At 47.2% G+C, this 17,936-nt stretch overlaps 1 protein-coding gene across 2 annotated transcripts in view; it reads right to left on the bottom strand.

Annotated features, from left to right (window-relative positions):
* LOC147608074 (cyclin-dependent kinase C-1-like) overlaps positions 1 to 17,486 on the bottom strand; it is a 38,146-nt gene extending 20,660 nt beyond the window's left edge. For both annotated transcript variants that reach the window (XM_086789802.1, XM_086789803.1), the window contains exons 1-2: positions 17,059 to 17,486; positions 16,335 to 16,416 (exon numbers count right to left, since the gene is read on the bottom strand). In XM_086789802.1, the coding sequence (XP_086645928.1) occupies positions 16,335 to 16,416; positions 17,059 to 17,168 (192 nt within the window). In that variant the 5' untranslated portion in view covers positions 17,169 to 17,486. The remainder of the gene's footprint in view (positions 1 to 16,334; positions 16,417 to 17,058) is intronic.
* Between the last annotated feature and the right edge of the window lie 450 nt (positions 17,487 to 17,936).

Raw genomic sequence — 17,936 nt, 5'->3', positions numbered from 1 at the left:
TGAGACGTGCTGTCACGCTGGCAGGTTGGTGCACTGGCGCTGGCGAGTATTGCAAGCTGTAGATATTGGCGGGCTGAAAGCGCCTAGGCCAAGCATGGCTGGTGCCCAAGCCACGTGGCCTTGTGGCCAGCCTAGCGCAGCCAACCCAGGCGGCGCCTAGGCCAAGCGGGCAGCACCCAGGCCAGCCCAGGCCTACGCAAGTGCCCAGCCAGGCCCTGTAGGCGACCCAGCGCTGGTAACGCAACACGCTGGAGAGGCGCAGAAGCGCAGGCAACAGCCACCTGGGTGACGCACGCGTGCAGGCGCCGACAGATACTTCAGGCGGCATCAGCAGCCGCCAGGTGAGTTGGCCGACGGGAGACGCCTATAGCCGGGTGACACCAGCAGATTAGGAGGGAAGCGGAAAAAAAAAACACGCAAGGAAAGCATTCGTTTTAGTGCTTTCGTTTTTTGTTTTTTTTTTTTGAAGTTTAAATTTTTTTTTTCTAAAGGTTTAAAAGTCCTCTCCTCTCTAAGGTTTCCAAGGTGTTTTATTTTTTTTAAGAAAAGAGAATATATATATCCATATATATATATATATTAAAATATATATATATATATATATTTATTCAAGAGAAAAAAAAACAAAAAACAAAAGCTAAAGCAAAAGCATACCTTGGCTTCAGCTTTAGGCCCCAATATTACTCCGGAACCGTTCGGGGGCGAGCAAAAGCAGCGAACCAAGGAGATCGTGGACACTTGGCTACACAAGTGGCAAGTTCACTTTCAGTTTCATCCATATGATGATGGAAAGAAGATACAGTTAGCAGCAGGTTTCCTGTCCGGCAAAGCTTTGCTTTGGTGGAAGGAACTCAACCCTAAGCCAACGACTTGGGCACAATTTGAAGACATTTTCAAGAAAGAATTCCTCAAGAAAGAGGATGACTATGATGTTGTTGCCCGGTTTTCAGCTTTGACCATGACCTCGCAACACCTCACTTATGAGGTCTACCTCCAAAAGTTTCGTGACTTGCAAATGAAAGCTACAAAGATGGATCCCACTACTCTTTTGGGGTTTTTCGTAGCTGGTTTACCAGACTCGTACCGATTACAGGTTAAAAATAACAAATGTAAAACTTTGGACGAGGCCATTCATTCAGCTCGTATCTATGATGATACGATGGTCTCTTCCAAGTCGAAACCCGTTACCGAGCAGGGAACAAGCATAAAAGAAAGTTCTCCGCACCTATGGCTAACACGACTGAAGGTAAGTCTTCGGACCAACCTTCGAAGAATTCAAATTCGACACCAGCGAAGAAGAAACGACTTCTTAGGGCTTTGAAGCTCAAGAAGGAAGGACGTTGTTTTATCTGCGAAGAAAAAGGACACATGCGTAATGAGTGCCCGAAGCAAAAGGGTACCAAGTCAAACGCAGGACCCAAGCCAAAGGCAGCTAACCAGTTGTCTTTGACACGTCAATTACTGTACTTTCTCGCCCTAGTACTTGTTCTGATTGTCTGTTCAATTCTAAGGTATTTGGCTTGCATGATCTTCTCCGAGTTTATGGAAAAGTGAATGGCCATAAGGTTCACATTCTTTTAGACCCTGGCAGTTCGCATAACTTTGTTAACTACAAACTTGTGCAGAAATTGAGTCTTGATACGACACTCAGCGACCATACCTATGAGGTACGTCTACCTGCGAGAAGACAAGTTTGGGATCGCAAGGTGGAGATGCTTCCAATCCAGATTCAGGACTACAAAGACACTCTGGAATGCTATGTTATGCATCTGAAAAATGTAGACTTGTTATTAGGGATTGAGTGGTTTAAGACTCTTGACGTCCAGATAGATTAGTCTAGTCATATTTTTTCTTTTCAGCATAGGGACACCAAGTATAGTATTTTAGGTGATAGTATTCATCCCTCTCAGGGACCTCTTGTAAATACAATTGATTTTGGAAATATAATGAATTCTTCTTTGTATACCGCTTTCCATTGTGTATTGATTTCACTTTCTTCTTTTCTCATCCCTTCCATGGATGTGAATGAATTAAGTGTGTTTGAAAGCAAAGAATTACAGAAGATACTTGATTCGTTTCAAGATGTATTTCCTAAGGAATTGCCATCGGGTTTACCACCTGAACGGACAGTAGATCATCGTATTGACTTGATCCCTGGTGCTCATCCTGTCAGTATTCCACCTTATAGGATGAGCCAAGCTGAGGAAGATGAGTTGGCTAAACAACTCAAAGATTATTTGAGGATGGGCCAGATCCGTCCAAGTAAATCACGTTGGGGTGCACCTGTGTTGCTTAGGAGAAAGAAGGACAATACTTGGAGAATGTGTATAGATTACAAGAGATTGAACAAGCTGACCATTAAGAACCGTTATCCTCTCCCTAGATCAGATGACCTAATTGACCGGTTAGCAAGAGCGAAATATTTCACGAAGATAGATTTACGTACTGGCTATCATCAGATACGTATTCATAAAAGGCATGTCGAAAGAACCGCCTTTCGGACTCGGTATGGCCATTACGAGTTTCTCGTATTATCTTTTGGGTTAACCAATGCTCCAGCCACTTTCCAGCAAATGATGAACGATCTTTTTCGTAAACATTTGGAAAAATTTGTGGTGGTGTTCCTAGATGATATTTTGATTTATAGTCGTACTCTTGAGCATCATGTCAGACACCTCACAATTGTCTTATCTATTTTGAGACAGAATCGACTATATGCCAAGTTGAGTAAATGTGAGTTCTTTATGACCGACATCATTTACTTGGGACACAAGATCACTAGAGATGGATTGAGCATTGACTATGACCGAGTTCAGAAGGTTTTGGACTGGCCTATACCGCGAACAGTGAAACAACTTCGTTCTTTTCTCGGTTTTGTTGTTTTTCTTCGGAAATCTGTACGGGAGTACTCTCAGCTCACACTACCGATGACCGACTTATTGAAAGGTCGTGGACGTAAGTCCAATCAACCTATCACTTGGAATAACAATTTGGATATGGCCTTCAGACTTTTGAAAGATAAAGTCAAGGAAGCACCTATCTTAGCATTACCTGATCCTAATCGGCCTTATGTTCTTGAAACTGATGCCAGTGACTATGCTATCGGGGCTGCTTTATTTCAAGATGGTAGACCGGTTGCTTTTGAAAGTAAAAAGCTAGACGACACTCTAATCTCGTTGGCCAACCCTTGAGAAGGAGCTTTATGCTGTGATTCATGCTCTCAAGGTTTGGAGACATTATTTATATGGCTCCAAGTTTGTGGTATTGACTGATCATCAGTCAATCAAGTATGTGTGTGATGCGGATGATTTGAGAGGCAGGAAAGCTCGTTGGGCAGAGTTAATGCAAGATTTTGATTTTGAGATCCGTTATCGGAAAGGGTCCATGAATAATACTGCAGATGCGCTTAGTCGGATTAGAGAGGTGAATTCTTTGTCGTTCACCGAGATTTCTACCGACTTATTTCAGTCATTGAGAGTGCTTTGCAGGACTGATAGTTATTTTGGTCCATTTTGGCAGAAGATCCAGGACGGGAGCTCATTGATTGACCAAGACTCGGTGACTGAGCAGTCTACTATTCAGGCTGCAGGAGATCAGTGGATGATTCGGAATGGTTTACTATTCCGTAATGACAAAATTTGTGTACCACGGATCCCGGACATTAGGTCCAAGATTCTGAAGGAGTGTCACGACGCCCCTTCTGCTGGACACCCTAGGGTACACAGGACATTATCATTAGTGAGACACACTTTTTATTGGCCGAAGATGAAAGGGTATGTAGAAGATTATGTTCTCAATTGTCAGATTTGTCAAGCAAATAAAGCTGAACGCTTTAGATAGGCTGGGTTGTTGCATCCTTTGCAAATCCCAGGTAATAAATGGGAAAGTATTTCCATGGATTTTATTACCGGATTGCTGAGAACACATCAAGGCCACGATTCTATTTGGGTTGTGGTAGATCGCTTGACAAAAATGGCTAGATTTTTACCGACCCGAAAGACTGTTACAGCTACGCAATTAGCTCGGCAGTTTATCAAGCAATTGTTTAGACTGTACGGGTTACCGCAGGACATAGTCAGTGATAGGGACTCTAAGTTTACGAGTGACTTTTGGAAACTTGTTTTTGAGAAGTTGGAAACAACTTTGAATTTGAGTTCCTCTAATCATCCTCAATCTGATGGCCAGACTGAAAGAGTGAATCAGATTTTGGAGGATATGCTTCGAGCATATGTATCCAAAAGACAGAGTTCATGGAGTTGCGAAGGAATCTATTAAAAGTGCTCAAGACCGAGACAGGTTTTATTCTAATAGACATCGTTCACCTAGAGAGTTCTTTGAAGGAACGATGATGTATTTGCGAGTTCCGAAAGATTCCGAGACTTTACGAACAGGTAGATCTCCGAAATTATCCCCTAGATACTGTGGACCATTTCGTGTTACACGACGGATTGGTTCAGTTGCATATGAATTGGATTTGCCTTCTCATGTGAAAGTTCATCCTGTATTTCATGTCAGTAGACTTAAGGAAGTACTGGGTGGAGCAGATCAGTTAGTTACTCCTCAAGAAATTATAGATGTCCAGGACATGACATTTGTTCCGCACGAACCTGAAAAGATTCTTGGCTTTCGTGAACGAAGATTGCGTCATACGCTTATCACGGAATACAAGATCAAGTGGAAGGATCGTGTTGAGGAGGACGCTACATGGGAGACATTGACTTCTCTTCAGAGAGATTACCCTGGCTTTTTAGTGAGCTCAGGAGTGAGCTCAGGAGTGAGCTCTTAGAGGAAGGGGAGTATGTCATGTGCACAGTGGGTATCTACCGGGTGCTATACGCATGCAAGACTAGTTTCGAGGCTTGGGGAAGCTTGGAACTAGGCACGCTCATTGACGAGCTGAGTTAGGGATATACTAACGGGCGGGCACCCAAGTATGGACGGGCGGGCGGCCAAGTGTGGACGCCCGATGACCGGCCAAGAGCCTATAAAAGGGTGGCCAAGGTTAGTTATTGTATAATAGAGAGTCTCGCGAGTTTGTGAGAGCTCTATGGTCTTAGAGCCTGGATCTAGTGCAGACGTGCACCTGCTTTATGCAGCCGAGGCCGGCAGCGATCTCGAGGCCCGCGAGGGTAGCTTCGTGGCGGTATGGGACGTCGCGAGGAGGAGATTGGTCGGTACGTCAACCTAGTTAGCTCAGCTCGTGGCTCGGTGGGGACAGCCAAGACTGTGGGCTCGCCCACGGCTGTCATGGTTGGGAGGTGAGTCAAGCCTGCACCCCCTTGCTTGTTTGTTTGTTCGTTTGTTTGCAGGATTTGAGTTTCGAACCAAGGTCGATCACGAGGGGATCCGTGGGGATTTGACACCTTTAGTGTCGGAGTCCTTTTGGGACTTACGCTTGGGACAATTGAAAGACATGTGTCCCTCCTCAATACAAAAAAAGCTGTTCTTAGCATCCATCAAAGCCTGTCTCTCCTCAGGAGTTCTCTTGGGCATTGGTAACTTCTTATACCGCTTCTCTATAGGCAATGTTGCATCACGCGAAGTATACCCTGACTTTTCAGTTTTCTTACTTGTGCTTTTGTTGCCCTTAAATCCAGATGAAACTCCAATGAGTAATGCATTTGCCATCATGGCATTCTCTATCATCTGCGACATGTTTGTTACTCGAGTTTTTATGCAATAGTTGTTAGCACATTCATCCCCAAATTCTGCTCTTTTATGGTGCCCATTTGGTTCCTTTTGCATGGCCCTTGCTTGTGGGCTAGCCACCCCTTTTTCTAGTATTTTTTTGGGATTTTTCCTAGCTTGACTTGTGGGCTACCTATTTATACTCCCAATAAATAGCAGTCGACCAGTTCTTATCCAAGCGGCCAGCATCTTTTTGTCCCACAACTGAATATTCAGCATTTAATGCTGAATAAATTACATAAAAAGCTGCGCTTTTCTTCATGGCTGGTGTAACATGCGGAAGCTTCGGAGAAGGATCGGTACTTCAAAACTCAGAAATCAGCACTCTTTTCGCGACGGAATTAACGCACAAACTGAAAGACGATGTGCAGAAAATAGAGAGAGAAGGGGGAGATGGAGAGGACACAGTATTGGGTCCCAAATACCCTCTGTAGGGCCCCCACCACGGATGGTGTATTTGCTTTATTAGAATGATGTAAATCTGAAACAAATACAAAGTACTTGACCTTTTCTTGGCTGGAAAACCTGCCCTTGACCTTCAGTCCTTCACCCCTTTGCTTTAGCAATGTTCTTGGCTGTCCTGGCCCTTGGTTGCTTGGAGCTCTTGGTGAATTATGAGATGGATTCAATGAGATCTTGGCTGGGCTTTTATACCCCTCCCTTCATCCAGTCGGCCAGCTAATAAAAGCTCCACGACTGTGTTTATTCCAATAAAGTGTTTTCACACTATATTCCCTGCAGTCCAGCCTGCGCATGCTTCTGGGCAGCACCCTGGCTGCTGGACAGTCAACGCATGGGTGTGGGATTGCTCCCTACACCTGGCCGACTAGCTGGGTGGGGTAATAGACCTGTAGGCTGCCTGTCCAGCAGCTTGAAAGCTGGCCGACAGCCCCTTCCAGCCCATGCCATGGCTGGTGGGCATATCTTGGGCTCTCCTGGCCCCTTGGGGGTGGTTCTACACCTCCCCCATGCCCATACTAAGAATGCAAATGCAAATCCTTGCACTGGGGTAGCCCTATGGGCTGGCCCCATCTCTACATGCAAACCTACATGCCTACAGAGGCCTGGCATCCAGTTGCAAACCAGATACACAGCACATCTGACATCATTCCAGAGGGAGACTCACAGCGCGGACTGGCACTGCTTCATGTGCAGGACAGTGCACACCTGACCTCGGACGACTGAGATAGATCCCTGGCTAACTCGTCCCGGACTGGGCTCACATGGGACCAGTTCACCATCCCAGGTCCTGCACCTTCTGTACAGACATGTCTACGTGGCATCCAAGTGCGGGATGCACGTGACATCCCCTTCTACTTAACTTGACGGAAGCTGCATAGCCTCCAAATAATCCGTCAATAATGCCGGATAGTCTTCGAAAAATTCTTTGTCGAGCCATACCGCTTCATGAGTTCCTCGGTCCTGAAACTTCGTGAGGAACTGTCGTAGTCTTCGGCCTGAGCCATGCTTGAAACGGTGCAGAAGGATCTGTTCTAGAACCATTACTTCTGCTTCATCAATGATGTCTGGTTCCGCTTCGTCTTTGACCTCTGAAGGGGGTGGACCTGCATATGGCTTTAACCAACTGACATGGAATACATCGTGCATAGTCCAACTCGGAGGTAGCTTTAACTGCATAGACACCTCATTAATCTTTTTCCGAATGGGAAATGGTCCGAAGCTCCTGAAAGACAACTTTGGGCATCGCTTGCCCACCTGCTTTAATCTTTGCTTCATAATCCGAAGATACACCCAATCTCCTTCCGAAAACTTCATGTCCCTTCGGTCTTTATTGGCCTGTCGAGTGTAGGCCTCTTGCGCTTTAGCCAACCTGTCTTTAACGGACTCTAGGATCTCCTGGTAAGACTCCGTCACTCTGTTCGCCTCCTGTACTGAAGACGAAGTCCTGGTTAACAACGACTGGAAAGGCCTTCCAAACGCTGCCTCATATGGAGTCTTGCCAATAGCTGAAGAAAAAGAGTCATTCAAAACAGCTTGAACTAAAGGCAAAAACGATTCCCACTTACCTTGCTGATCGTGGACATAACACTTCAGCACATCAAAGGCCAACTGGTTGTATATCTCTGTCTGGCCATCTGTCTGTGGGTGGAATGCACTGGAAAAATTCAACTTAGTACCAAAATTATCAAACAATGCCCTCCAAAAATGACTGGTAAACTTGGCATCTCGGTCTGACACTATGGTCCTAGGAATTCCACCAATCGGGTACCAATGCCGAATGAATAGCTGGGCAACATCCTCGGCGGTCACATTGGCCCTGCAAGGAATAAGCATCACAAATTTGCTGAACCTGTCAACAATAGTCAAACACTGTGTATTACGCTTACTCGGACTGGGAGGCAGATTTGTGACAAAGTCCATCGAAATGTCTTGGAAAGGACCCTCAGGAATTGGCAAAGGCTGTAACAACCCTACCTTCTTTCCACGAGGAGCTTTCACCTTTTGACAAATGTCACAGCGTTGTACATATGTAAACACATCACACCTCATCTTTGGCCAATAGTATTGCCGTTCTAATTTCTCCAGAGTCGAATTCATGCCCCTATGACCACCTGTAATGGCGTCATGGGCATCATGGAGAAGAGCTGCCCGGAATGATTTCATGACACACAGTCGGCCTTTGTAGTAAAGCCAACCATCGCGTATCAGAAAATGGCATGGTCCTGTGGCATCCAATGCTTGTTCCCACTGAGTACCGAATTCCTCGGAATCCGCGTACGTGTGCTTCATGTCTTCTAGTCCAGTACCAACAAGGTCAAGTCTAGTGGTCTGAATCGCAGATACTTGTCCCTTCCTGCTCAAAGCATCGGCCACTGGATTGGCCTTTCCTGGAAGGTACTCAATCATGCCACCAAACTCCTGGAATATCTGACTCCAGCGGTGTTGTCGATCACTCCACTGTGCACTTGGCATCGTCTGAATCCAGCGCAATGCCTGATGGTCAGTGCGGACCTCGAAGTCACGGCCATACAGGAAATGTTTCCAATGTTTCAAGGCCTGAATGACTGCTAGGAGTTCACGATCATAGACTGAGTAATTCTTTTCGGCGGGCAGTAACTTACGAGACATGTAAGCTACTGGATGACCATTCTGTTGCAATACACCTCCAATTGCGATGTTACTCGCATCGGTGATCACTTGAAATGGTTCGTCCCACGAGGCAAGGGCTAAACAAGGCGCTTCTGACAAAGCCACCTTGAGGTTCTGGAATGCCTCCAACGCTCGTGGAGTCATTCGAATCTTTTGCCTCCTTGTTTTTACTCCCTTTAGCAGATCGGTGAGGTCTGCCGAGAGATCAGAAAACTTGTCAATGTGGGTGGAATATGCCTGGCATATACCCACAAATGATCTAATGTCATAAGCAGTCTGAGGTACTTCCCAGTTAACAATCTCGGCCACTTTAGCCGGATCAGTTCGTATGCCTTCGGCACTGATTATATATCCCAAGTAATGTACCTGGAACAGATAAAATTCTGACTTCTTTTCATTGACATAGAGCTCGTTGCTTTCCAGCAACTTAAGGACTTTCTCCACATCAATGTCATGCTGCTCAACTGTAGCTGAAAATATGAGTATGTCGTCCAGAAATATGAACACACACACTCCAATCAACTCCCGGAAAATACGCATCATCATGCGGTTAAATGTAGCTGGGGCGTTCGTCAAACCAAATGGCATGACCACGAATTCATAGTGGGCCCGTTCTGTACGAAAAGCTGTCTTGGGAATGTCCCCCTCAACAATCCGAACCTGGTGGTACCCACTCTTTAAATCCAATTTAGAGAACACCTTAGCTCCATTCAGCCTCTCGAGAATATAGTCAATTCGAGGCATCGGGAATCGGCTCTTGATAGTTAGCTTGTTGAGTGCATGATAATCGACACACAACTGAGAAGACCCATCTTTCTTCTTGACAAATAAGATCGGTGCTGCAAATGGCGACACGCTAGGGCGGATGAAGCCAGCTTGCAACAATTCTTGGAGTTGGCGGTCCAACTCCGATTCCATTGCCTTAGAAAGGCGATACGAAAACTTGCTCGGGGATTCCGAGCCTGGGAGGAGGTCAATCTTGTGATCCTCCGGTCTGGACGGGGGAAGCTAGGGAGGGAGACTGTCCCGAAGAAAAATCTTCTGGAACTTTTCATGGAGAACCGAGTACTTCTCGGAAGCACTGGCCACCGTCTGGGCTGTCTGGATGTAAATCATCGCACACTGTGCGCCTTTCCTGACTGCTCGCTTAGCCTGCAAGTGGCTTATGAGCGGAAAGTTTGGAATACCTGGCTCACACTTAATGGTCACCGGGGTGTTTGACACATTCCGATCAATCTGGAACGTGTGCTTGTCCCACTTGACATCAGGAAGAAACTTGTGAAACCACTGGATACCCAAAATTATGTCTGCTCCTACAAGAGGGGCAACCATAAAGTCACGCACAAACTCTATGCCCTGAATCACTAATTTAGTACCTAGAGCTTCATACTTGACGCTCGTTGTCATACCTGTGCTAAAACCCTCAACCTGTTTGTCCACCGGAGTCAGCTCGAAACGGGCACGCCTAGCGGCCTGTTCCGTGACCACATCCTCCGTGCTGCCGCTATCAAACAAGACAACAACTCTCTGGCCACCTATGTAGCCAAAGGACTTGAGCAATTCGTTGCGCTCATACTCCTGGTCATGGGCGCCCTTCTGCTTATCTTCGAGTTCCCGGCTAATAATTGCTCCAACTGAAGCACCGAGGTTTGAAGAACTAGGGGTAGCCGCTGGGGTCTGTGTGGGAGCTATGCTCACCACTGAAGCTGTGGAGGCGGCGGCGGCCTTTGGAGGCTTCTTCGGACAATCCCGAGAAGTATGTCCTTTTGTGTGACAAAAGTAACATCTACCCTCCTTCCTGTACTGAGCAAGCTCCTCAGCACTCAACTTGCCACCTGTCTTGCCTGCCTCCGCTTTCTGGTCTGGAGTAAGCTTAGACGCATTGTTCGAGTTCTGGGAGCCAGAGGCTCCCGGGCTCTGTCCTGGGGAAGACCCCGTCTGGTTCTGGCTTTTGCCCCCCGAGGTGTTAGCCTTGGGAGAAGCCGGCTGGGAAGTCTTGGGCTTGCCACCATTGTGTTTCATTTCTGCACTCTGCGCAAGCGAGAGTGCGTCCTCAAAGGTGGCTGGCCTAAACATACGCACCTCCCATTGGATTTGCATGTCCAGGCCATACAAAAACTGCCCTTTCTTGTCCGCATCAGATAAGCCTAATTGTAGACACAAGGTCAAAATTCTATTGGCAAACTGAAGGACTGGTTGCGCATTCTGACGCGCACCCCTGAACTCGTCTTCGAGTCGCTCAAGGTAGTGGGGCGGTAAAAACCGCTGCTTAAGGTCACGGACGAACTCGTCCCACCCATAAGCTGCCATACCTGCTCTGGTGTGGGCATGAGCCCACTGAGTCCACCAAGGAATGGCCTCACCTTCCAAGTACCAATTGGCTAAGATCACTTTGTCAATATCTGATTTCCTAACTGCGGCAAAGTAAGCTTCAAATTGATGTAACCATGAATACAGAGTAGTGGGATCGAGTTTACCATTATACTTACTGAAATTCATTTTCTCGGGAAAATGATTCGAGGGCGCCGCCGGTGTCAGTCTGGCGTCCAAAGCTCGGATGTAACGCTCGTGTTCCACTCGTCGCATGGCGTGGTCTTCTCGTTGTCGAATCTCCAATGCACGCATCTGCCTCTCAAGCCAAGAGCTTGGCTGGGGCTGTGACCCCTCGAGAGGGTCCCTGTGACGAGGATCTGGTATCTGGGATACGGAAGGAGAGGGAGGAGGAGATGGAAAACGCGACGCTGGAGAGCGAGAACGCTCCTCTAGAGCCAAAATCCGTGCCTTCTGCTCATCCAACTTGGTTGTCTGGTCTGCGATTGCTCGCATCATCTGCTGGAACATGTCTTGTACACTCAAGCCGGGTGCTCTAGCTGGGCTGCCTGGTGCACTCTGGTCCCATGGTTATGGTTCTCTCTCGTCGCCGAAGTTCGCCATAGTGGGAAAATGCAGTTCCTTTCCGGAACGCAATCTGACCATCCACTATCTGTGTGGGAGACTTCCGGAGGCTTCCGGAGGCTAAAAACCAACCGTCCTTCGAGGGACAGGAGTCACTCCGAATGGGGTAGTCCACCGGTGTCTAAAAACCAACCACACGAGCGAAAAAATTTTCTGGTTTTCTTTGCTGAATCTTTGTCCTTGAAGTGAGCTCTGATACCACTGTAACATGCGGAAGCTTCGGAGAAGGATCGGTACTTCAAAACTCAAAAATCAGCACTCTTTTCGCGACAGAATTAACGCACAAACTGAAAGACGATGTGCCGAAAATAGAGAGAGAAGGGGGAGATGGAGAGGACACAGTATTGGGTCCCAAATACCCTCTGTAGGGCCCCCACCACGGATGGTGTATTTGCTTTATTAGAATGATGTAAATCTGAAACAAATACAAAGTACTTGACCTTTTCTTGGCTGGAAAACCTGCCCTTGACCTTCAGTCCTTCACCCCTTTGCTTTAGCAATGTTCTTGGCTGTCCTGGCCCTTGGTTGCTTGGAGCTCTTGGTGAATTATGAGATGGATTCAATGAGATCTTGGCTGGGCTTTTATACCCCTCCCTTCATCCAGTCGGCCAGCTAATAAAAGCTCCACGACTGTGTTTATTCCAATAAAGTGTTTTCACACTATATTCCCTGCAGTCCAGCCTGCGCATGCTTCCGGGCAGCACCCTGGCTGCTGGACAGTCAACGCATGGGTGTGGGATTGCTCCCTACACCTGGCCGACTAGCTGGGTGGGGTAATAGACCTGTAGGCTGCCTGTCCAGCAGCTTGAAAGCTGGCCGACAGCCCCTTCCAGCCCATGCCATGGCTGGTGGGCATATCTTGGGCTCTCCTGGCCCCTTGGGGGTGGTTCTACACCTCCCCCATGCCCATACTAAGAATGCAAATGCAAATCCTTGCACTGGGGTAGCCCTATGGGCTGGCCCCATCTCTACATGCAAACCTACATGCCTACAGAGGCCTGGCATCCAGTTGCAAACCAGATACACAGCACATCTGACATCATTCCAGAGGGAGACTCACAGCGCGGACTGGCACTGCTTCATGTGCAGGACAGTGCACACCTGACCTCGGACGACTGAGATGGATCCCTGGCTGACTCGTCCCGGACTGGGCTCACATGGGACCAGTTCACCATCCCAGGTCCTGCACCTTCTGTACAGACATGTCTACGTGGCATCCAAGTGCGGGATGCACGTGACAGCTGGCTGGGCATCAGGCGCATGCTTCAAAAATGACTGGGCACTATTTTGCAAGCAACTTGGGGGCTGGGCAGCCTGTATGGGCTGCCCCATACTTGCCCTACAGCCATATAACGTTGCATGTCTTATGTGTTTTCCCCTAGCCTGCCCCTAGGGCTGTCCTACAGCCCCTCCATGGCTGGTGGGTTCAGCCAGGGCCTTCCTGGCCCTCATGGGGGTGGTTTCACACTATCTCCATGCCCACACTAAGACTTGGGGTAGCCCTATGGGCTAGCCCCTCCTAAAAGCAAACCCTAACAATGATCTGGCATCCAGTACCATACTGGATACACAGAATCACTGACATCATTCCAGAGGGAGACTCACAACGCGGACTGGCACTGTTTCATGTGCAAGGCAGTGCACACCTAACCTTGGACTCCTGTGTAGGACAATGCACACCTGACCTCGGATGACTGAGATGGATCCCTGGCTGACTCATCCCAGACTGGGCTCACATGGGACCAATTTACCATCCTAGGTTCTGCACCTTCTATGCAGATATGTCTACGTGGCATCCAAGTGCGGGATGCACGTGACACCTGGATGCATAGACTGCTACGGAATAGATGGCTATCCAAAAAAAGAACTCTATGGGTTTGCACCATAAGTATTCTGCATGTTAGGCAACGGTCCAAAAGCAGAATCCTGTGGGAAGGCACCACTATTGCCTTGAGGTGGGTTCCTAGAACGCTCTTTCTTCTTCTTCTTCTTAGGCTCGGAAGGGACTCTAATAAATTCAGCAAACTTCTCACTTTGTGTGAGCTACATAAACACATCCACTGCCCCTGCCAAACGAGCTTTAAACTGGGCATCATCTTTAAACGAGCTTTAAACTGGGCATCATCTTCCTCTTTACTTGGCATGTCTTCTGGCTGCGTTGCATCCTCATATCGTGCATCTTCTGCAACCTGTTTTCTTGGAAGTACATCCTCAGATTCAGTCCTCTCAGGAGTGGTCTCTTGCTCTTCCTCATCATCATAAAAATAGTCATCTTTTGTGTCTGACATCTTGCTGAGATTTTCAACAATGGCTTTCCTCGAAACAACCACGAGCTCACCCCCTTAAGAAAGTTGATGATGGTCCCGGCAACGGAACCTTGAAACCGGCCTCTGGTAGAAACCAAAGTGCGGCAGACTAGCAGTCACCCAATCCAATTGTAGTCCCCCCAATAAGCTAATAAACAGGAGCTAGTGTGCTTCAAAACAAGAAAGAAAACGACACCTGTTGGCCCCAAAGCTTGGCGCCCCTTTCGGTATTTCTTTATTCAATTTCAATGGAAAAGTTTTAGATGATTACAAAATAGCCATTCATGGCTCGTATGTCTGCAAGTCCAATCTGCCAATCCTCAAGACCTCTTAGCATAGAGGTTACACAGCTTTGTGTCCCAAGAACACCACACTGTTACCTCCTCTAATCTGCTAAGCCAGTGCATCCATGAGGCTTTGAATATGCATCTGACTAAACCATGCACATAGCCACAAACTCAGCCATGATAACAGTCCACAAACTCTTCCAAATCAGCCCACAATCTTGTCCTGTTTCCACCCTCTGAACTGCCAAGCCCTTCCTCTCACAAAGGGCCAAAGAGAACAACTCTAGAACACTCATGAGCCAGTGAAAAGAGAGCCTCCATAAGACAACTCCTGCAGTCCCAATGCCCACTTGCTCACAAAGAGAGAGAGAAACTTACAATCTTTATGTCGCTTTTCACAAGAGAGAAAAGACGCGAGGGAAAAGCCCCGTTCTGTCCTGCCCTCTTGTCTTGCAGCCGGGAGAGAGAAATCCAGTGAGAGAACCTGCTGTCCAGCCTTGTGTTCCCTTCTCACAGTTCATGCTTCCCAACTGATAACCAGCTTCTTGCCAAAAGCAAAGGAAAGACAGGAGCTTCTGTAGGCGTCTGTTTTCTCTGCAGCACAACAGCCGGTTATCCTCCAAAGACCAAAGAAAGAGAGAGAGAATATGGCCTGTGTCTCTGCCCTGTAGCACAGCACAGCAGCCAGTTTCAAACTCTTAATAGCATGCGTGGAGGAGTGTTAGGCTGCCCCTGCAGCCTCAGCAGTACAGCCCTCCTACAGCCCTTCCAAAAAGCCACCTGTGGCCAGCAGCGCAAAGTTCCCAGTAACTGATTTTGCCACGCCTACAATCAGCGCTGCCCGCCTACAGTCCCTCCAAGAGCAAGAGTAAGAGAGGCGCAGCCTGCAGCCTGCCTGAATCAGTTTTTACTCAGAAAATCTCAGCTCCATGCTGCCCCTCAGCACTCTTTTCCAAAAAGCAAATCATAGAGAGAGACAGAGGGAGGCGTGTTCTCTAAAAGTGGAGTAGCCCGCCCCCCACCCCCCCCCCCAAATTATCCTAGGGGCCACTTAAAGTTATTAAAACTTTCCTAGGGGCCACCCAAGGTTATAAAACCTTATGACCCTTAATTCCCTTGGCACCAAAGGTTATAAAACCTTTTAGCTTTAATTATCTTTGTCCCATTCACACTTGGGGTTGTCCACACATGGGTCAATAAACCTTAGCCCCAAATATGAACCTTTAAAAAAATTATCTTGCTCACTGATCACCATGCTCACACTTCTGCTGCGCCCATTTCACAGGGTCATGACAGATACCAACCTAGATCTCCAGTACCAATTGTACTTAAGGGTATTCAGATTGATGTGGCTAGAGATTTCTAGGCAGATATGCAAAAAATGCTAGTCATTGCACGAGAGGCTCTGAGGAGTGCCCAAGATCATGAGTTGGCATCGAAGGGGGGTAGCACCCTTGACATCATGCATTGTCCATCACATTAAACTTTGTCACGACAAAATTGTAAGATCAGTCACCTTCTGTCTCACAACCACCTGACATTTAATGATGGGAGCAGAGGTGGAAAGGATTACACACTATTGGCTAATGGCTTGGCTTGTGCACTCAACGATGGCTAGAATATGAGAACCTCTGGGCTGCAGCTTAGGGTGTGGAAATCTTACAACGTTTATTGCTGTACAAGTAAGCTTCTCTTGCAAAATGAAGATAAGGCCACACTGTTGTTAACTTCACCTTTGATTCGGCTTCAAAGTGCCATGGTGGCGGAAAACAGTAGTGTATGGGCTTTGTAGAAGGTATGGCGATGGGTGGCATTCCTCACAGCCCCCGATTGTCGAGTGTAAAGCTTCATGACATGGTTTTCTTCCATTGAAGTGATATAAATGGTGCAAGTGACATTTTTTCAGGTCATCAAGGAACCTCGGCGGTGGTCAATCTTAAGAACAGACCTTAAAAGGTACATAGTTTTCCAGTTGAGCTGTACATACCCCTTCTCTTTCATTATCCATCCTCACTTTCTTCAGAGCCACAATGTCGCCTGTGGCGATCTCTTTGGCCATATACACTTGCCTGCGACACCATCATAAATTGTATGTCAGACAGCCACAAAACACATATGCTACTTTGAAATTCCGAGAGTTTCTTGCTAATACTAATCCAGCTAGGTTGTTCTGCTAAAGAATTCTCTATCATTGACGAGAGGCGGGAAAAGGAGCCAACTCCAGCCTTTCACACCAAACAACAAATCATAATACGACACATAGCAGAAGCCATAGAACCCTAAAAACTAGATTTTGCAAGCTAACTTTCTTTGAAAATAATAGTTTTGATCATCTGTAGAGAACTAGATGCAAGTCCTCTAGCATGTAGCCATGTGGTAGAGGGATTGGATTACCAGGCAGGAACATCCCCTGGATGCCTGTGATTAAATATGTAATATTTCTCTCAAAAAAAAAACAACCTATTTTAATGTTTTTTTTCTAGAAAGAATGCCCGTGAACACCACATATACATAAACCCTAGAGATGGATGCGAAGACACAGATTTTTGGGGGGAAAAGTTGCTTTTTGAGAGCAGGAAACCCCTAGATTTGATGGGGGGAAAACTAACATCAAGTAGTTGTGCAGGGAGGCAGACATGGATAACAGTTTTATACTTTCCTGAGAGCAGAGAAAAACGATGTAACGAGAGCGGAATGGAGGGGATGAATACCCATAGGTGCCTTCTCCGATCTGCTCGAGCTTTTCGAAGACGTCAACGCTTCGGGAGCCCCAGGAGGGAGACTCTTCCAGGTTCAACTGGCCAGGTGCAGCCACCGCCATTGCTCCCAAAACGAAGCAGCACAGAGAAACCCTAAAGGAGAAGATGAAGAAGGTAGAAGGACTCTTACTCTCCTCCTTATCTCTGATTTCTTTGCCTTCTCTTTACTGTCTGCGTAGTATCATCGCCTGTCATGTACCTTGAGGCTTCATCATTCTTCTCGAAAAACACCGTCCGTTTCCTTCCCTTTTCCTCCACTTTTCCTTATTCCCTAATTTATATTTTATTTCAACAAGCCTTAAAAAAGCTGAGAATTAGGTTGATTGTTGCCGGAATAAATAAATTGCACGCTTAGAGAACAGCTCAAATAAATATTCTTTTGACTTAGGCTGGGTTCAGACCGGCCCCGGCGGAAGAGAGAGAGAAAGGGGCGCTCATCCTTAGTGGCTGAAATGTATTGGCTAGCAAAAAGGTTCTCCACTGCCGGCCCCACTGAACCAGGGGCGACCCCCCCCCCTCGGAAATGAAAAGCTTCCACTTGGAAGACGCGAGAGAGAGGTGCCACATAGGCGATTGTCAGCTGTGAGCCGTAGATCTTTTCTGCCTTGCTGGTCTACCTCCGCCTCGTGTGAACCGTAAGCCCGGCGGAAGGAGTTTTTGCTCTCCTCTTCCGCCGTCCTTTGTGAACCCACCCTTAGAAAAAGTCTCACCCATAGTTGCTTTTTGAAGGGCGTCAGGCCCGTTTCGTTTTTGAGCATTTTGGTCGTAAAATACTTGCAAATTTTAAAATGACCGTCAAAAATTACAGTAGTATACAAAAGAAGTTGCTA

Source organism: Cibotium barometz, chromosome 54 (assembly GCF_041138505.1).
Source record: "Cibotium barometz isolate CiBa-2024 chromosome 54, ASM4113850v1, whole genome shotgun sequence".
Classification (NCBI taxonomy): domain Eukaryota; kingdom Viridiplantae; phylum Streptophyta; class Polypodiopsida; order Cyatheales; family Cibotiaceae; genus Cibotium; species Cibotium barometz.
This window is presented reverse-complemented; position numbering and strand designations above follow the sequence as displayed.